The sequence below is a fragment of the Natrix helvetica genome (assembly GCF_964273705.1).
Source record: "Natrix helvetica genome assembly, chromosome: 4".
In the NCBI taxonomy this organism is placed as follows: domain Eukaryota; kingdom Metazoa; phylum Chordata; class Lepidosauria; order Squamata; family Natricidae; genus Natrix; species Natrix helvetica.
The window spans coordinates 32,668,602-32,686,117 of record NC_138550.1 but is presented as its reverse complement, the minus strand read 5'-3'; the positions used below and the strand labels follow the sequence as shown (position 1 = coordinate 32,686,117).

General features: G+C 40.2%; 1 protein-coding gene across 1 annotated transcript; it reads left to right on the top strand.

The window, feature by feature from the left end:
- Positions 1 to 6,815: 6,815 nt before the first annotated feature.
- Positions 6,816 to 14,568, top strand: TIPRL (TOR signaling pathway regulator). The gene is made up of 7 exons (XM_081950887.1): positions 6,816 to 7,140; positions 9,723 to 9,902; positions 10,601 to 10,700; positions 10,803 to 10,934; positions 11,467 to 11,562; positions 12,210 to 12,272; positions 13,201 to 14,568. Exons 1-7 carry the CDS (start codon positions 7,040 to 7,042, stop codon positions 13,333 to 13,335), a joined length of 807 nt encoding a protein of 268 aa, XP_081807013.1. The 5' UTR covers positions 6,816 to 7,039; the 3' UTR covers positions 13,336 to 14,568.
- The last annotated feature ends 2,948 nt before the right edge of the window (positions 14,569 to 17,516 follow it).

Sequence of the window (17,516 nt, the reverse complement as noted above, 5' to 3'; positions counted from 1 at the left end):
TTGCGTCCGCAGAGAACCGCCCTGCCGCCCTCTTTCGGGTGACCCGCTCCCTCTTGTCACAGAGGCAGCGGGAGCCCCCTTTGCAGGGCAGGGCAGAGGAATACCTGCAGGATAAAATCGCTCAAATCCGGAGGGAATGGGCCCCCTTCAGTGTTCCAGGGGGGACGTCCGAGGCGAGTCTTGAGAGACCATGCTGGGAGGAGTTTGACTCTGTTGCCACCGAGGATTTGGACAGGTTGCATGGGCGACTGCAAGCCACCACGTGTTTATTGGACCCGTGTCCCTCCTGGCTTGTACTGGCATCCTGGGAGGTTACACGAGGCTGGCTATTGGGACTTGTGAATGCTTCATTGAGTGAGGGTTTCCTGCCAGCCGCCTTGAAAGAGGCGGTTGTGAGGCCCTTGCTCAAGAAGCCTTCTCTGGACCCAATGGAGCTAGCAAATTATCGTCCTGTCTCCAACCTTCCTTTTTTAACGAAGGTTGTAGAGAGCATGGTGGCTCAGCAGTTCCCACGTCATCTGGAGGAATCTGATTATCTAGACCCGCGCCAGTCCGGCTTCCGGCCCGGGAACAGCACAGAGACGGCCTTGGTCGCGTTGGTGGATGATCTCTGGAGGGCCAGAGATAGGGGTTGTTCCTCTATCCTGGTCCTATTAGACCTCTCAGCGGCTTTTGATACCATTGACCATGGTATCCTACTGCGCCGGCTGGAGGGGTTGGGGGTAGGAGGCACCGTGTTGCGGTGATTCTGCTCCTACCTCTCCGACCGGACACAATGTGTGTTGGCAGGGGAGCAGAGGTCGACCCTGAGGCCGCTCACTTGTGGGGTGCCACAGGGGTCGGTCCTCTCGCCTCTCCTGTTCAACACATATATGAAGCCGCTGGGCGAGATCATCCGTGGTTTTGGGGTGGGATACCACCTGTACGCTGATGATACACAGCTGTACATTTCCACCCCAAACCACCCCAATGAGGCCGTAGAAGTGATGTCCCGGTGTTTGGAAGCCGTACGGGTCTGGATGGGAGACAACAGACTCAGACTCAACCCCTCCAAGACGGAGTGGCTGTGGCTACCGGCCCCCTGGTTCAACCAGTGTATTCCATCGCTGGCCATCGGGGGCGAGCAACTGGCCCCCGTGGAGCGGGCGCGCAATTTGGGCATCCTCCTAGATGCCCGGCTGTCTATGGAAGAACATGTGGCAGCCATGGCAAGGGGGGCGTTCCACCAGGTTCGCCTGGCGCGCCAATTGCGCCCCCTATTGGACCGGGATGCCCTCCGCACAGTCACTCACGCGCTGGTGACGTCCCGCCTGGACTACTGTAATGCTCTCTACATGGGGCTCCCCTTGAGATGCACCCGGAGACTGCAACTGGTCCAGAATGCGGCCGCACGGGCAATTATGGGGAGAACAAGGTTCTCCCATATAACACCTCTCCTGCGCGAGCTGCACCGGCTCCCTGTGGTCTACCGGGTGCGCTTCAAGGTGTTAGTTACCATCTTTAAAGCGCTCCATGGCACAGGACCTAGCTATTTGCGGGATCGCATTCTGCCCCATACATCCCTGCGACCAATTCGCTCTCACAGAGAGGGACTCCTCCGGGTGCCGTCCACCAGACAGTGTCAGAGGGCGGCGCCCAGGAGTAGGGCCTTCTCTGTGATGGGCCCAGCCCTCTGGAATGACCTCCCCCCAGACATCAGGATAACGACCGATCTCCGCTCCTTCCGCACGAAACTCAAGACCCACCTGTTCCAACTAGCCGGCCTGGCTTAAACTAGAACTTTCTAACCTCCTTGGCAATTTTAATTACGGTAAATGTAAATTTTGGGGTTTTAAATTATTTTAACTGTTTTAATTTATTGTTATTTATTTTAACCTAGTGGCTTTTTATTGGAATCTTATTTGTTAAGCATTGATGTCACCTCCTCCATGCCACATCTGTATATTTGTTTTGATTGTACGTCGCCCCGAGTCCCTTTGCAGAGAGGGGGCGACTGATAAGTCAAATAAATAAATAAATAAATAAATAAATTTTCACAGCCTGCAGCAATTTTTCTGTACTTTGGTTCACATAATCACTCAAACTTCATTTTTCTTCTTCTACAGTTTGATGGATTTGCAATAGCCCCTGCCCCCTATTTTTCTTGGCAGGTACAACCTGTCGGTGTCATTTTGTAAATGTAAAGCATGGTACATATTCAAAAGTTTGTGTGTTTTCCGGTCCACGTTTTCCAGTTCAGCCAGAGTCCAGTTGATGATTCCAGCTGAGTAGCATATCACTGGAACTGCCCATGTATTAATGGCTTTAATTATGTTTCCAGCATTCAGCTTTGATTTTAATATTTTGCGGACCCTCCTAATGTATTCCTTTTGCGTTGACTCTTTGACTTTTCCATTCAAGATGTTATCTGCTTCCAATATGCCTAGGTACTTGTAACAGTCATCCTTTGCTAATGCTTTCACTATATTTCCATTTCCCAGTTCTATTCTAATAATAATTCAGTTCTAATAATAATAACCTAGTTATAATAATAATCAGTAATAATAATAACATAATAATAATAATAATAATCATCATCACATAGAAGGTGCATTTACTCAAGAAACAGAAAACTTTGTACATTCATATAAGAGAGTATAAGTGAGTGGCAGACAGGTCTTGGTGCATGACGCTGACGTTGACTGTGGGCGATCGAGTGTGGCTGTCCACTAGACACCTTTTGTCAAACCGGCTGGTCAAGAAGTTAGACCACCGTTACCTTGGGCCGTTTCCTGTTGAAGCAGTCATCAATCCGGTTGCCTATCGCCTGACTTTACCGGTTTGATGCGAGTCCATCCGGTCTTTCATCGATCTCTTCTTGTTCCTGAATGGTCGGCTTGTCCTCTGCCAACCCGATCATCCCCAGACAGAACCCCGTGCCGATGAGGAGCCGGCCGAGTACAAAGTTCCTAGGATCTGGGATTCCCGATGGCTGAAAGGACAGTTCCAATACCTGGTAGAATGGAAAGACCATGAGCTGGAGGATGTTACCTGGGAGGATGCGACCTCCGTGCACACATCTGCTTTGGTGCAGGCCTTCCATGAACAATTCCCAGCTAAGCCACACCCTGAGCATCAGACCCAGGGGAAGGGCCTTGTGGTGAGGGATAGTGTTGTGGCCCAGTAGTGGCCGGCTGAGCTGTTGGTGGACTCTGACAGCGATGAACATTATGGGATTGCTCTGGAGGATGAAGAAGACTCTGGAGGGTGTTTGGAGTCAGAGCAGGGACTAGAGAGGCCTGTTGGCCACCAGGTGGCATCTGAGTCAGGGAGCAGTGAGGAGGAACAGAGTGAGGTTGTCCCTGATATGCGTGTGCGTAGAGCTGAGACGAGAAGGGAGCAGCTGTGGAGAAGACGTCATAGAAGGAAATAGGGATAGGTGCCCACTGTTGTGGCCCCTCCCAAAGAGCTTATAGGTGGAGCGACGGGAGGGGAATCTTTGCAGGAAACAACAGTCCACTTTACTAGCCGTTGAGAAAGCATTCCGTAAGTCTAATCTTGGTTTCTTGAAGATAGTGTTCTAGGCTCCTAGCTAAGGGATGGCTTTATCTCCGTCATTAGCCGTGGCAGACAGCCAAGCCTGTGTCTGCATATTCATTAGAATCACGGAATAGAACATAGATATATTTCCCGTGTAAGATTGAGATTGTCTTGGCAACGTTTCGACAAGGTCTCATTCACCATCTTCAGGCTGGTGTTTTGGCTTAAAGCATGGCCAGAGCTGCCATCTTTCTATAAATCTTGGTGGGGGTGTGTGAAGTGCTGGCATTGTTTCAGTAAGTGGATTGATTGGATGTGTGGCTGTATCATGATTGGTAGATTGGTGCTGATTTGTGCTGGCTGTGGGTCTGTTGTTATTTTGTGTTGTAATGAGCTGGGTGGTGGGTAGGGTTCGTTTGTTGATTAGGGCTGGTTTCCAGATGTCTGGTAGGCGGGAGGTATCGTCATGTTTATTCATGTTGTAGGGGTGTTTCTCTATTTCGATAGCTTCCATAATTATTCTCTTGTTGAAGTGTTCAGTTTTGGAGATTAAATCTACGAAAATATACGAAAACAAATATATAGTGGTCGGAGCTGTTGTCTTTCTATAAATCTTGGTGGGTGGGTGTGGAGTGCTGGCTTTGTTGCTGTAAGTGGGTTGATTGGTTTTGTGGTTGCATCCTGATTGGTAGATGAAGTTGATGTTTGTAGATTGGTCAGATGTTTCGTATTATCCTGTGTGACTGAGGTGCTGGCTCATTGGAAGTGGATTGATTGGATGTGTGGCTGTATCATGATTGGTAGATTGGTGCTGATTTGTGCTGGCTGTATGTCCGTTGTTCTTTTGTATTGTAATGACCTGGGTGGTGGGTGAGGTTCGTTTGTTGACTAGGGCTGGTTTCCAGATGTCTGGTAGGCGGGAGGTATCATCACGTTTATTCATGTTGTGGGAGTGTTTCTCTATTTCGATGGCTTCCATAATTATTCTCTTGTTGAAGTGTTCTGTTTTGGAGATTAATTTGGTTCCTTCAAAAACAATTTCATGTTCTGTTATTTTAAGGTGCTGGAAAAGGGAGGAAGTTTTTTCTTTTTTTCTGACTGTGTCCTTGTGTTCTGCGATGCATGCATGTATGTGTGAGGTGATGGATTCTGTGTAGGGTTGAAGTTGTTTGGCGAGGAATTTGGCAAGATTCTGTAGAGGTGAGCCTATGGAGCTGACTATGGGTCTGAGTGGTGTTCCTTCTTTGTGTATCTTGGGGAGGCCATAGAGCTTGGGGCATCTGTATGATTTCTCTCTGGGAATGATTCTTTGCTGGATCTCTTCACTGATGGGAGAGGCTTTTATTTTGGATTTGGTGGTTTTTTCCAGGTAGGTGGTGGGATCAGTGTTTAGGGTTTATATATATATTGATGGGAAGTATAAAATGCCATCTCACATGGTTCTTAATGATTTTTTTTAATGTATTGAACAAACATAGTTGAAGGTTGGAATTGAGCACAAAGACAGATTTAGCAAACTAAATCCAAGATTGTATGACTGTGTAGTGTTAGTCTTAGAAGCTGCTTCTTACTGGCTCAGAGAAGTAAGGTAGTTTGCTTAGCCCACAAGTTATATTGAAAAAAGGAAAAGCAGCAATTGCTCAGTGATCTACTATATTCTCTCTGGAACAATAAGAGTCAACTTTAAAAGTATTTGTATTAAAAAATAACTGATATAAAGATATGATCCTAGTGCAAAGAACAAGAGGATTTCCAGATGCTGCTGAACAATTCCTAGTACCAATTCCTAGTAACATTGTTAATATTAAGTAATATAACCTAAGTATTCTAACCTAGCAAAATCCAGAGGTTCTCAGTAACTGGACTTGTATATTGTAAAGTGTATTCTCGGTGTTTTTTCTGTCTTAAACAGACATTATACTTCTTAAGCCACCAATTGATTACATATCTTTACTGTTCCCTACTTTAAATTGTAATTTAGTAAACAATCTAATGTTTCAATTTAGTAATCAATTTAATGTTAGTGTTCAATTTAGTTAATGTTAATGTTTAACTAAAATGAAAGATAAAAAAGGGACTAGTCCACTCTTCATAAAGGGGAAAAATAAAATATGTGCAATTTTTCCAATTATTTACATGGAACTGTAGGAAGTTAGCATCCACCTGTCTTCTAGAATAATGAAACATCCTAGGAAATATTGAAAAAGCAGAATATTATATTTCCCTGGATAAGAAATGGAGAAATATGTTTTTAGGCAGGAAACAGACTCACTCTTAATAGCCCTCACCTTTGTCAATGGGCCATTTACATGCCTGAGCTAGTCTATTCTACATAACAAAGATCCCCCTTCGGCTCCAGGGTGATGGGATTAAGGCATGATAGTATTAGCCCTTTACCCATCTCACCACAGGGCACCAAACTTGGACTCAAAACACATGGCCCCATGGGGGTTTGACAACCAACCAGAATACATTTCTTACACAGGAACAGGAAACAGAGAGGTGGGGGCTGAACAGAGTGTAAAAAACTCAGGAACTCTCAGCAAACCCCTTCTTTTTCTTTTTCTTCTTCACTCAACATCTTGAAGCCTGTGAGCCTTTTCCCCCAGGACCTCAAACCATGTGGTCCTATGCATCATTAAAATAATCTTTCCAAGCAGCCTCCATGTTTCAAGTGTCTTTTCCCACGCTTGGAACTGAACCCAGAAGGACATTTCTTCCAACAGAACAGGACTATCCCGATTGAATTCCTGCTATTGTAGCATTGTTTCTAAGTCATGAATGGTGCAAGAAAGTTGAGAAGATTATTTGTCCACTTTTTAAAAAACAGAGAAACCAATTTTTCCATTCTCTTAAGAAAACAAAACAAAACACCCCAAACCTTTTCAAACCCTTATATGACTTATTATCTACAGAAGGTATCATTAAAGCTCATTTTAACGGTAGGGATGCATATAGATTGCACTCTTGATTTCAGCACTAGGTAACGCAGGGTTTGGTTCCCTATCATTTCTGAAGTTTCCCCCTTTTTTAAATGTTTAATTTTTCTTTCTCTCTGGGTTTTGATGACCACAGACCAGCAACGCTTTCCTCTTACAATATCTGAAAGAAAACGTGCTGGAGAAATAACCTAATTGCCCTTTCGCTGCCTAGATGCTTGCAAAGTTTTTCCTGCGGAGGGGCCTTAATTATTTCAATGCCCTGCAACAAGTACAATAGGGGGGAAAACTGACGAATTCTTTTAACTTTTAAACACGTGTTCCGCTCCTGAAAAGCAGCCCCTACGGAGACCAGGAACCGGAAAGCGAGTTTCTGAAGCCTTTTCATTTCATACGGAGGCCCGAAAACCCGGCAGCGGAAGCGGCATGCTTGACTGGGGCGGCGCTGCTGCTGCTGCGTGTGGAAGAGGCGCTTGAGGTCGTTTGTTTGCGAGGTTCCTATCCGGGGCTTTATTCTTGTCATTTGCCGAAGGAAGCTTTCCCGTCTCTATGCTGGCCGCCTTGGGATTGACGCCGCCATTATGATGCCCGTCTTCAAAAGCAGCCGCCGCGACTTTGCCTTCGGGCCGTGGAAGCTAACGGCCGCTCGGACCCACATCATCAAGTCGGCCGATTCCGAGAGGTGCGATTGGGCGTGACTATTGGGGGTGGGGAGGGGGAGGTGGCGACCCCTGTAAGAGAAAAGGGTGGGCGGTGGGCGCTTGCCTTGCGCTCGGCTGGCATCACAAGAAAGCCGCTCGCTGCTTTTAGCCTGGGTACAGATAGTCCTCGATTTACAACCGTTCTCTTCGTGGCCGTCCAAAGTTGCAACAGGGCACTGAAAAAAAAGTGACTTAAGGCCGTTGTTTTCACCCTTACGACCGTTGGAGCCTCCCCAGGGACACGTCATCAACATTTCAGATGCTTGGGTTACTGATTCACATTTATGACAGTTGCAGTGTCCCTGGGTCATGGGGTTGTCCCCTTTTGCAACCTTCTGACAAGCAAAGGCAATGAGGAAACCGGATTCACTTAACAACTGCGGGGGTCTCACCTAACAACTCTGCAAGAAAAGTTGTACAATGGAGCAAAACAAGTTTCTCACTTAGCAACATACATTTTGAGCTCCGTTGTGGTCGTACGTTGAGGATTACCTGTAGTGGTTTGGCTCAGTCTTTGGTGCTTAATGGCCCTGAGACATATAATGTAGATGTTGTAGATCAACACATCAGAGAGTATCGGGTGCCTTCCATATCTGGGCTTCAAAAATATGGGCAACTCTTAAATGGCAACAGAGAATCACATTTTCTGGCTCTCTGTTGTCAGTTAAAGGTGCTGAAGTTTGGAATTATGCAGTCCAGATTTGTAGTCATAGTTGCAGGAATAGTTTGGGTTGTTAAAGCAGCAGCTTCCCAAATATGAGGTGTACTACCCTTAGGGAGGTATAGGCAGAGTGCAGGGGAGCTGTGAAGAACCTTTTAGTTTTATAAATCTCTCTCTCTCAAGATGTCATTGCTCCCCGCCCCATTATTCATCTGTGTATATTTTGGTCTTTGATTTTTAGGGGAAGTGTGTACTTTAAGATTACACAAAAAAGAAGTGTGATGCTGAAGAATCCCTGTTACAAATGCATGACAATTCCCCTCCCCCCATTGTAATTCTGCCAAAGATTTGTAATAATATGCAGCAAATGGAAAGTTGAGACATGCCGAGTGCAGTCTACTACCAAGATATTGATCCCCCATCCCCCCCCCCAGCTTCTTATCTACAAAGTTAGCAGTGAAGTATATAGTATGGTTCCTTTGTAGAATACTTTTCAGACTTTTAAAATTAAACTGTTTTGTTAGATAATTCTATAAAATCACAGCTTCTCTTACTGATATTCCCATATTAAAATATTTTCAATATACTGTACTTTTCACTCTGTAACAATGCTCTTTCTAAGGAGTGCTCCAAATATATGAATAACTTTGTATATATGTTTTTGTGTCTATTTCCTCTTAAGCTGTTATTGACTTGTATTTGACAAACCTTATTAGATTGCTGTTTTGATTTCATATATGTTATTAGTATTGTGTACTAAATACACAGAATTCTTACCTTCCATCATCCCTAAAAGTGACTCATAGCTGTCTAGGATTTGGGGAGAAAAGAGGGAAGCCGTCCATCTGCTAATTTCAAATATGTAATAAATGTATACTGCGTTTCCCCGAAATTACGATATGTCCTGATAATAAGGCCATGTAATATTTTTCCTGTGGGCAAAAATATACGCCCTCCCCCAATAATAAGCCCCCTGGACAACCCCCCCTTCCAGCTGGGCAGACCGACACTCACCGACCCAGTAATATCCCAAAGGCGCTAAGCCGCATGGCACTCTGCCTTGCTGGAAAGAAAGGTTGTGCGAGCACTTGTTCTGCCTCCAGCTCGCGTGCCTCCCTGCCCCACCATGCCCAACTCTCCCTGCAGGGCTGGGGTAAGGTGCCACAGCCACCCCACTGCCGCCGCTGCCCCGCTGCCACCATGCTCCGAGCATAACCGGCTTCCAAACTCCAGAGATCCGCTGCCGAGTCTTCTGGCAGTGGCCGCTCTGGGACTACGCTCTATGGTTGTGGGCTGTCTCAGAGTCTTCCCGCAACCAGCCCATAACCATAGAGCGTAGTCCCAGAGCGGCTGCTGCCGGAAGACTCGGCAGCGGATCTCCGGAGTTTGGAAGCTGGTTATGTTCGGAGCATGGCGGGGGCAGGGGCGGTGCCCTGGCCCAGCCCTGCAGGGAGAGTTGGGCATGGTGAGGCAGGGAGGCATGCGAGCTGGAGGCAGAACAAGTGCTCGCGCAACTTCTCTTTCCAACCGGGCAGAGCGCCATGCGGCTTAGCGCCTTTGGTATATTACTGGATCGGTGAGTGGCGCTCTGCCTTGCTGGAAAGAGGTGTTGCCGGGCAGCTGCTCATGAGCGTGGTCACCTCATGGCGGCTTTGTTGCGCTGCTGCGACAATGCAACACAGCCGTTTGCCACTCGCAAGAGAGCAGCCACCTGGCAACCTCAAACCAATAAGCCCCCCCCATAATAAGGCTCAAGCAAAATGGGGGGGGGGAGAAAATAAGACCATGTCTTATTTTCGGGGAAACATGGTACTAAAATATTCTATGGTAAAATATACATCTTTATTTTAAATTATTAAAATAAAATCAGCTCCAAAATAATCTAATCTTGTGTCTGTGTAGGTTAGCTGAAGAACTGCACATGCCATGTGTTCCAGAAATGATGTTTGGTGACAATATCCTAAGAATTCAGCATGAACTGCTCTTTGGCATAGAGTTCAATGCAACTGATGCTTTAAAATGTGTAAATAACTCCCAAGGAATGCTTAAAGTTGCTTGTGCAGAAGAGTGGCAAGAAAGCAGGTAATTGCATATTTATTTGTGGGTTTTTTAAATAGTATGGCTTGATGGGCACTAAGGAATGATTTTGGAAGCTGTGTAATGCTTCAGATCTGATTCTCCAAACTGCTTCAGTTCTTATACTTATCTGAAATTCATTAAAGCAATTATCTGTATTTATGTTGTTCATTTGATATGTTTTCTATGTATTCTATGAATGGTACTTGTACTTTTATAAATTAATCTTTAATCTTTTTTTGAAATTATGGTTAATCTGTTAATGCTGAAGCATGTGTGGTCTTGTATAAAAATAATTGTATAAATATATCAGATTGTCTGATGAAGAATCCTGATGAAATATCCAATATTTTGCTTCATCTTTGAACAGCTACCATATGATCCTATATGTGTTATTTCTGAGTGATTGAAACTGAATTGACTTCAAGGTCACAATGCACATGATTATAAGTATAAGCATAAAAGCAGGAAGAAGTGAAGAGGGCTACATTGCTTCTGTAGCTAACATCTATAGCAAAGAATTTTTTTAATAGTATTAAAAAATACTGTAATGTCTTTACCACATTTTCTCTCTTAGCACATTAAATCTATCAGTTTACAGATGCATATTGATTTATAGAATCATCATTTATGTATTTTGTAAAATAGATGTGTAGCAATACTTTGTCCTGTGTCTGATATGCTATATTTGTCTTTTCCTGTAGGTCTGAGCCTGAACACACAAAGGAAGTTGTTAAACCATATGATTGGACTTACACAACAGACTATAAAGGAACTCTGCTCGGTGAAACCCTAAAGTTAAAAGTATGATTGTGATGTTCAACTATTTGCAAGAATGAATTTGTTGAACAGTTGGGGGATCAATTATATAAGAAAAAACATTTAATTTCTACTGTATTGTTCTAGGTTTCTTCCACAACAGAACATATAGATACAGAAAAGTTAAAAGCCAAAGAACAGATAATTTTTTTTGAAGAAGTGATTTTGTTTGAAGATGAACTTCATGATCATGGGGTTTCAAGTCTGAGTGTCAAAATTGTGAGTCCAGTAATCTTTTACATGCTTCTTCCGTAATTGTATAAAATGCAGAAAAATACAGAACTGAGAGATCACAAAGTAATATTCCTTAAATTTGTTTCTTTTGGGTTTAAATTTCAAATAACTTTTATTTACTTGGAATTATATAATTAAATAATTAATTAAATGATATAATGAGGATATAAACAAGTCATTGCCAACATGCAAAATATTGATTTTAAAATGATGCAGGAAACACTTTCTATACAAAAAATTATATCATACACATGCTACCTGTATACTAAAAGTAATGTCTTCATTGCTGACATTTTCCCAGACTTATAAAAATACAAAAGTGATAAACTTTCTTGATCATGTATTTATGCCTGCAGGAAATTAAGATCTATTAAGATTATCTTCCTAAAAGTTATTGGAAAGGTAATACTATTGACTAATGAAGGCTTTTAAGACATTTACCATGTTTTTAATTACCTGTTAGAGTAATCTGTTTTAAATATGTGCAAGTGCAAATTATTCTTGCTATGTTTGACAGAGAGTAATGCCTTCCAGTTTTTTCGTGCTGTTGAGATTTTTCTTGCGAGTTGATGGAGTTCTTATTAGGATGAACGATACAAGAGTTTATCATGAGGTAAGAAAATCTTAATGTGAACATTTGGTTGAAAAAGTCATTAAAAATAGGGTATACCTTGATGTTTAGCATTGACATTTTATTTGCTAATGTATGTACGCTATTGTCTCTAATTTTAGAAATATAATAGTTGCAGCTTTGTTAGCCATTTTTTTGTACAACTAGTTGAATAGACTTCTATAAATCCCAAAGATATCTCTGCCTTGTTCTCTGTACCTGGCTTTTGTTGAGCAGGCCTAAAAATATTAGGAATGAGATCTGCAGCTATTAGTTTTTTAATTTATATACTGTCTGTAGTGCAATTATTGTAATACTGTGTACATTCCATCTGTACTGTGTAGAACAGTATATTTTAAAATACAAATATTCAGCATATAGATATATACTATATACAAGTACATCCTGTATGGATCTTACCAGATTTAAGATGGCATGTGGGTCCATGTATGTTATTTCCAGCATGAATATAGTTGGCTTATTAGTATCTGTAAATAATACTAGATTTACAGCATCTCTATTGGGTATCACAATAGGATTCTTTGTTAGTGTTGCAATAGATTACTTTTGTACTACAGAAATTTCATTTTATTTGAAACAATATCTGTTTCACTTATGAAAATACATTTTATCTGCTTTCTTTTTAATAGGCCAACAAATCATTCATATTGCGGGAATATACCTCTAGGGAAAGCAAAATATCAAATCTAAAGGTATTAATATTTTAGAAAAATACAAATATATATTCTACCTGATATCTTAAAACTTCTAGTTATATTCTATTGAGATTACTCAGTGGGTCCATTTGTATGACTTGAACAATTTGACCATTTCCTCTTTTAGTTTGTTTGCTTTTGTATAGTAACGCCATGTGTCCTCCTGCCCTGTTGTGGCTGCGAGCAAACAGAAGTGGGGCTCCTGTACATGGGGAAAAATAAGACATCCCCCCAAAATAAACCTTAGTGCTTATTTTGGAGTAAAAAAATATAAGACTGGGTCTTATTTTTGGGGAAACACTGGTAGTAGTTCTTCATTCTTCTGACCATTCAAGTGTCTTTGTGCATGCAGGACTAGTATTTATTCAAAAGATTAAACCTTATTTCCTGTTGTAATTATTTATTCCATTATTTAATCTCAGACACACATCTGAACCTCTAAAATTATATAACATGGGAAAAGATTTGGTAAACAAATTCTTACAATTCGTATGATTCTGTTTCTAGTCAGTGGTGTACATTGCTATTATGCCGTTAATACTAAATGTCTATTGCCATCACTGGTCCTTCGGTCTACTGGCTGTGGAACAGTGCATGCTAGGCATGGAGGCTCATTTCTGCTCTCAATCACCTCACGAAATTCCAGCACGCCACCGTCCCTAGTGTAATAATTTGTTATGTAGCACAATTTCATTCCGAGTTCATTCAGCAAATTGGGAGACCATATAAATAAGTAAGCAATTTCATTTCACTTTTCTTTAGCTGTCCGGTTTTCAGAGTAGAAGAGGAAACATTGGAAAACAAAAATCTGTAGTTAAAAGAATATTTGCCAAACATGATAATGTAACATTAACCTACATTTATATTTAGATATACTTTCTCTTTTGTTGCTCTCTAAATACTGATCTCTCTCTCCTATTTCAAGCACATTCCTCCAACACTGTTCACGGATCCTAATGAGATTGCCCAGTATTTGCCTGTCAAAGAACATATTTGTGAGAAGCTGGAATTTCCTGAGAACTCATGCCATGAATCCGCAGCTGCACCAGAAGGCACTTAATGAGACCAGCATAATCTGATGAATTGATATAGATCCTGTTCTTATCTTCTTGGCCCTTAGCATTGAAGGTGCTGGATAAGGAGGTCTGGCTAAAATATCTGTAGCCTTGGGTGGGTGAAGTTAACTTGGAAGTTTTTCCTGTACCTTCATTGTGTCTCTGTTTTGAAAATGCTCTGATGTAATAGGAAACTGCTGTTTCTGATATTGGAGAATAAGTCCCCAAATCAGGATCAGTTATATTAAAGTGTGCAACATTTCAAGAAATTGCACAGATGTTCAAAAATCAAAACAACACAAGAGTCCTTCATAAGCGCAGTAACTTTTAAGGATGTTGTTTTAACATAGTCTTTTGTTATAAAAGGACTTGTGTTTCATATAGTGTGAAAGAGAATAATTAATTATGTTTCTTCTCTAGGTTAAATTTGATTACTTTGTTGAGGATCATTGATGCTTGAAATTTCAGTTCATTACATTTAATGTATATTGAATGGTATTCTTAATAATCCTCATTTGCTTGCTACCTGTCTTATCAGATATGAGCTTTGTTACCTTCTAAACAAAGCTAAATCTTTCACTAATTGTAAAACAAACAAATAATAAGTTGACTAAGTACATATAACAATAGGATCCATTTTTGCCTGATTCCTACCATTCTGTCATAAATTAGATGTTAATATGGTATCACAGATTTAAATTGTTAATGTTCCTTGTCAACCTGAAGTTACCTCCTTTTAAAAACATTGCAAGTTTATATTGATTACATTGTTAACAAAAAGTAAATTCTTATAATATTTGTAACAATATAAAATACTAGTATTGGGCTATTGCAACTATGACAGACATTCATACTTTTAAGTTATCAGTATTTTTGATAAAAACGATTGCACATATATTTATAAAATAGTTATCAAACTGCACCATTCATATATTTCTTATAGAAGATAAACTGAACTGTTGTAGAGAAGTTGTTTCATCAGTTTATTTCTAAAACTCATTTTCAGTTCTTACATTTTGGTATATCCATCCTGTTATATTTGGCACAGGAAAAGAATATTTGAGATTTTGGTAATAACAGAATAATAAATTTTAGTTTTGTTTTTATATATTATAGACTCATAAAAATTATCAGTCTGATACAGTATAAATATATGCATTTCTCTGATATGATTTTTCTTATCTATTACTTCAAGAGAGGAGAGTTTGAAAATCAATAAGACTGCTTGTTTCATCCTTTTTTATTCTGTGTTTCAATTTTCTTACTTGAAAAAGCCAAATAACTAACCCTTTCAGAAGTACTAATATAAGGCAGTTTAATTCAGTGTCCATTGAATTAGTAACAAATTGCATTGGGCCTTATGCAGTGTGTTAAAGAGTAAAGATGAAGGTTAGCTTCTAGGTTTTTAAACCTTATTAAGCCTTACCTGAAACAACATTGGATGTTCACTACTTTAACATAGATGCATAGGTAAGAATTCAGGCAGGCAGGGATTTGGTTTGATTTGAAAAAGAGTATTGTTTTCCAAATACATATGTTGATTCCAGAATTTATTAAGAAAAATACATCAATTCTATATCTTGAGAGAGCTTTTAACTGTTTATACTGCATAGCTAGTCATGCTTGTAGTCATATAACAAAACAGAACTGATAATTAGACTACAAAAGTGATTGGGATAAAATAGAAGAAGAAACAAGCAAAAAGATTTCAAAAACAAGAGCAAACAACACTTTAACAAATATAAAATTAGTCGTATTTTAAAATTTTTCAAGAAGCTAAATTTATTCTATTTATTCATCCTACAATAATAGTTGCATATAACAGACCAGAGAGGGAGAGAAAACTGGATCCTTATCCCTGTATCATGCATGTTCTACTTGACATTTAACAGTAGCGAAATCTCCTGTGTGGGATTTGTTCTTGTAAACATTTCTTTGTGAAATTAATCAAATTCATACCTTCAAAAGGTACAATATACCATCAATATTTACAACTTTGAAGTTAATGGAAGCTATATTGTATATCCCTTCATTTCAATAGCACTTGTGCAGAACTATTTACTAAAGTTGTACTCTTGTCAGCATGAAAAAGGCTTATATTGTTTAGTCAGAAACATGTAATGGGTTTGTGTTAGTCAAAAAATAAAAAAGTTGTATTTAGCATTTCACTTTCATTTTAGATATTACAATAAGAAAGGGTTTTTTTAAACTTAAAAAATATTTTCTTCAAGTTGATTTTCTTCAGATTTGTTGGCATGTGATTCCTGTAATAGAGAACCAGTTTGGTGTAATGGTTAAAGTATCAGGCTAGAAACTGGGAGACATGAATTCTAGTTCCAGCTGGGTGACCTTAAGCTGGTCACTTTCTGTCCATGCTAGGAAGGAAGCAATGGTAAACCACTTTTGAAAAACTGCCAAGGAACATATCCAGTCAGTCTCTGAGAATTGGACACAAAGGAATGGAAGAAAAAAATTGTTGTAAGAGTCAGGTTGATCTTTAAGCTTTAGTTGACTTGCTTCCTTGGCTGTCCATGGAGAAGAAAATCTTAACTCACGAACTTTTAAGTGAGTTAAGATGATCAATATTATTTTGCTTACTGGATATTCTCAACAAGCCTAGTTGAGGTGAAGAGTCAGTGATGGGGAAGGCCTTACATTACTGCCAACCCATGCCTTAATTCCAGTATGGTATTCCATTCCCTGGTTTGTCCATCATTTTACCCTGCTGGCTAGAGTAGAATTGAATTTAATATCCTCTGGAGAACACTTGCTTAATTGTAGCTAATCTTCTAGTTCTACAATATTCAAATAGCTATTGATAAGAATTTATACAATATGTGAAGGTAGGTTACACTAAGTATGGAAAATCACCATACTTGTTTCTCCCATACACGTCCTGAATATATAATTAAACTAGAACTATTGTTTACATCAAGAGGAAAACTCACACCAATATCATTGATGGGAGTTGAAGGGACTCAAGGGGATTTCAGCTACACAGTTGCATTTGAATATTGAAAGTACTGAGAGTTTTTCCGGTAGGACCGGTCTATCAGGGCAGCCTGATCTATCCAATTATGGGACGGAGCATACTGCTTCCGCTTTCACCTTTCAGCCCCAATCTAGAAGCCTTCACAGGCAGTCGCTTTTGCGGTAAACTATTTTTGTGTTGAATTAAAGTTTACCGACAGAAACATTTCAATTTGCATCCCAGAAGGGTACAGCTAGCTGATGATAGCTAAAAAGCTTGAAATAGTTCTATACTAGTCACCCTTTATTTCTTTGTCAGTAAATATAAAGTACTGCACACATTTTATCTATTTTCCTTTGACTCTGCTTCAATTTTCAGATAAAATTGAAGGTAAAATCAGATAAAAATATGAAGGGACTCCAGAGGAAAAATCCATTCGGCGGAATAGAATATTAAAGTATACTAAAGCTAAGCATGGCTTAGCGACCCTGTGTTCTTACTTTCCTTCAATATGACATAATAAATCATGAATATGTAAAACGAACAATAATTTTGCCTTGGAGTCTAACCTTATTGATAATTTGTCAGATAATCCATCCGTTATTGTGATTGTCACCAATGGAGAAAAAAATTATATTGCAGCAGTAATGGTGTAAATTTTTGATGCTAGTAGTCTCACTAAAGAATAATATAGAGATGTTAAGCAATGCACTGAAAAAGGGAAACAAATAGCAACTTTCTGTAGTCCTCTCCCCTAATGTTCTTTCCCATTGCCTTTCCAGCAGTATCTCCTGTCAAACCTAGAAGAAAAACCCTTTTCCGTATACCTGCTGACATATTTTTAATACTGTACTTTAATTCCAAAATCCAGTGATGAAGCATCCACAACTTTTGGAGGCAGGTGCTAAAATTTGATCCCAGTATATTCTTAGTTTATCACAAGTCCATCAGAGATGATCAAATGTATCCTTTTTACAGTTGTACTTCCAATATTCCCTTATACATTTTTGACAATTTCTAACACCTCAATTTATTCTTCCATATATAGCTCTCACAGGATTCTGCAATTAACCTTCAATTCATATAAAACATAAAGCTTATTCTCTTTATCATAAACTTTGTCTAACCAAAGCAGTCAAAATAAATGCGCTCAATTATAGTCCAGAACATATACAGTACAGTGTACCCATTTCCTCTTACAAGCAAAGCCGCATC

Coding starts and splice junctions, on each gene's coding strand:
- TIPRL (XM_081950887.1), top strand. CDS start 7,040: ATGATGCCCGTCTTCAAAAGCAGCCGCCGCGACTTTGCCTTCGGGCCG. Junction 9,903..10,600: donor GAAGAGTGGCAAGAAAGCAG/GTAATTGCATAT, acceptor CTTTTCCTGTAG/GTCTGAGCCTGAACACACAA. Junction 10,701..10,802: donor GTGAAACCCTAAAGTTAAAA/GTATGATTGTGA, acceptor GTATTGTTCTAG/GTTTCTTCCACAACAGAACA.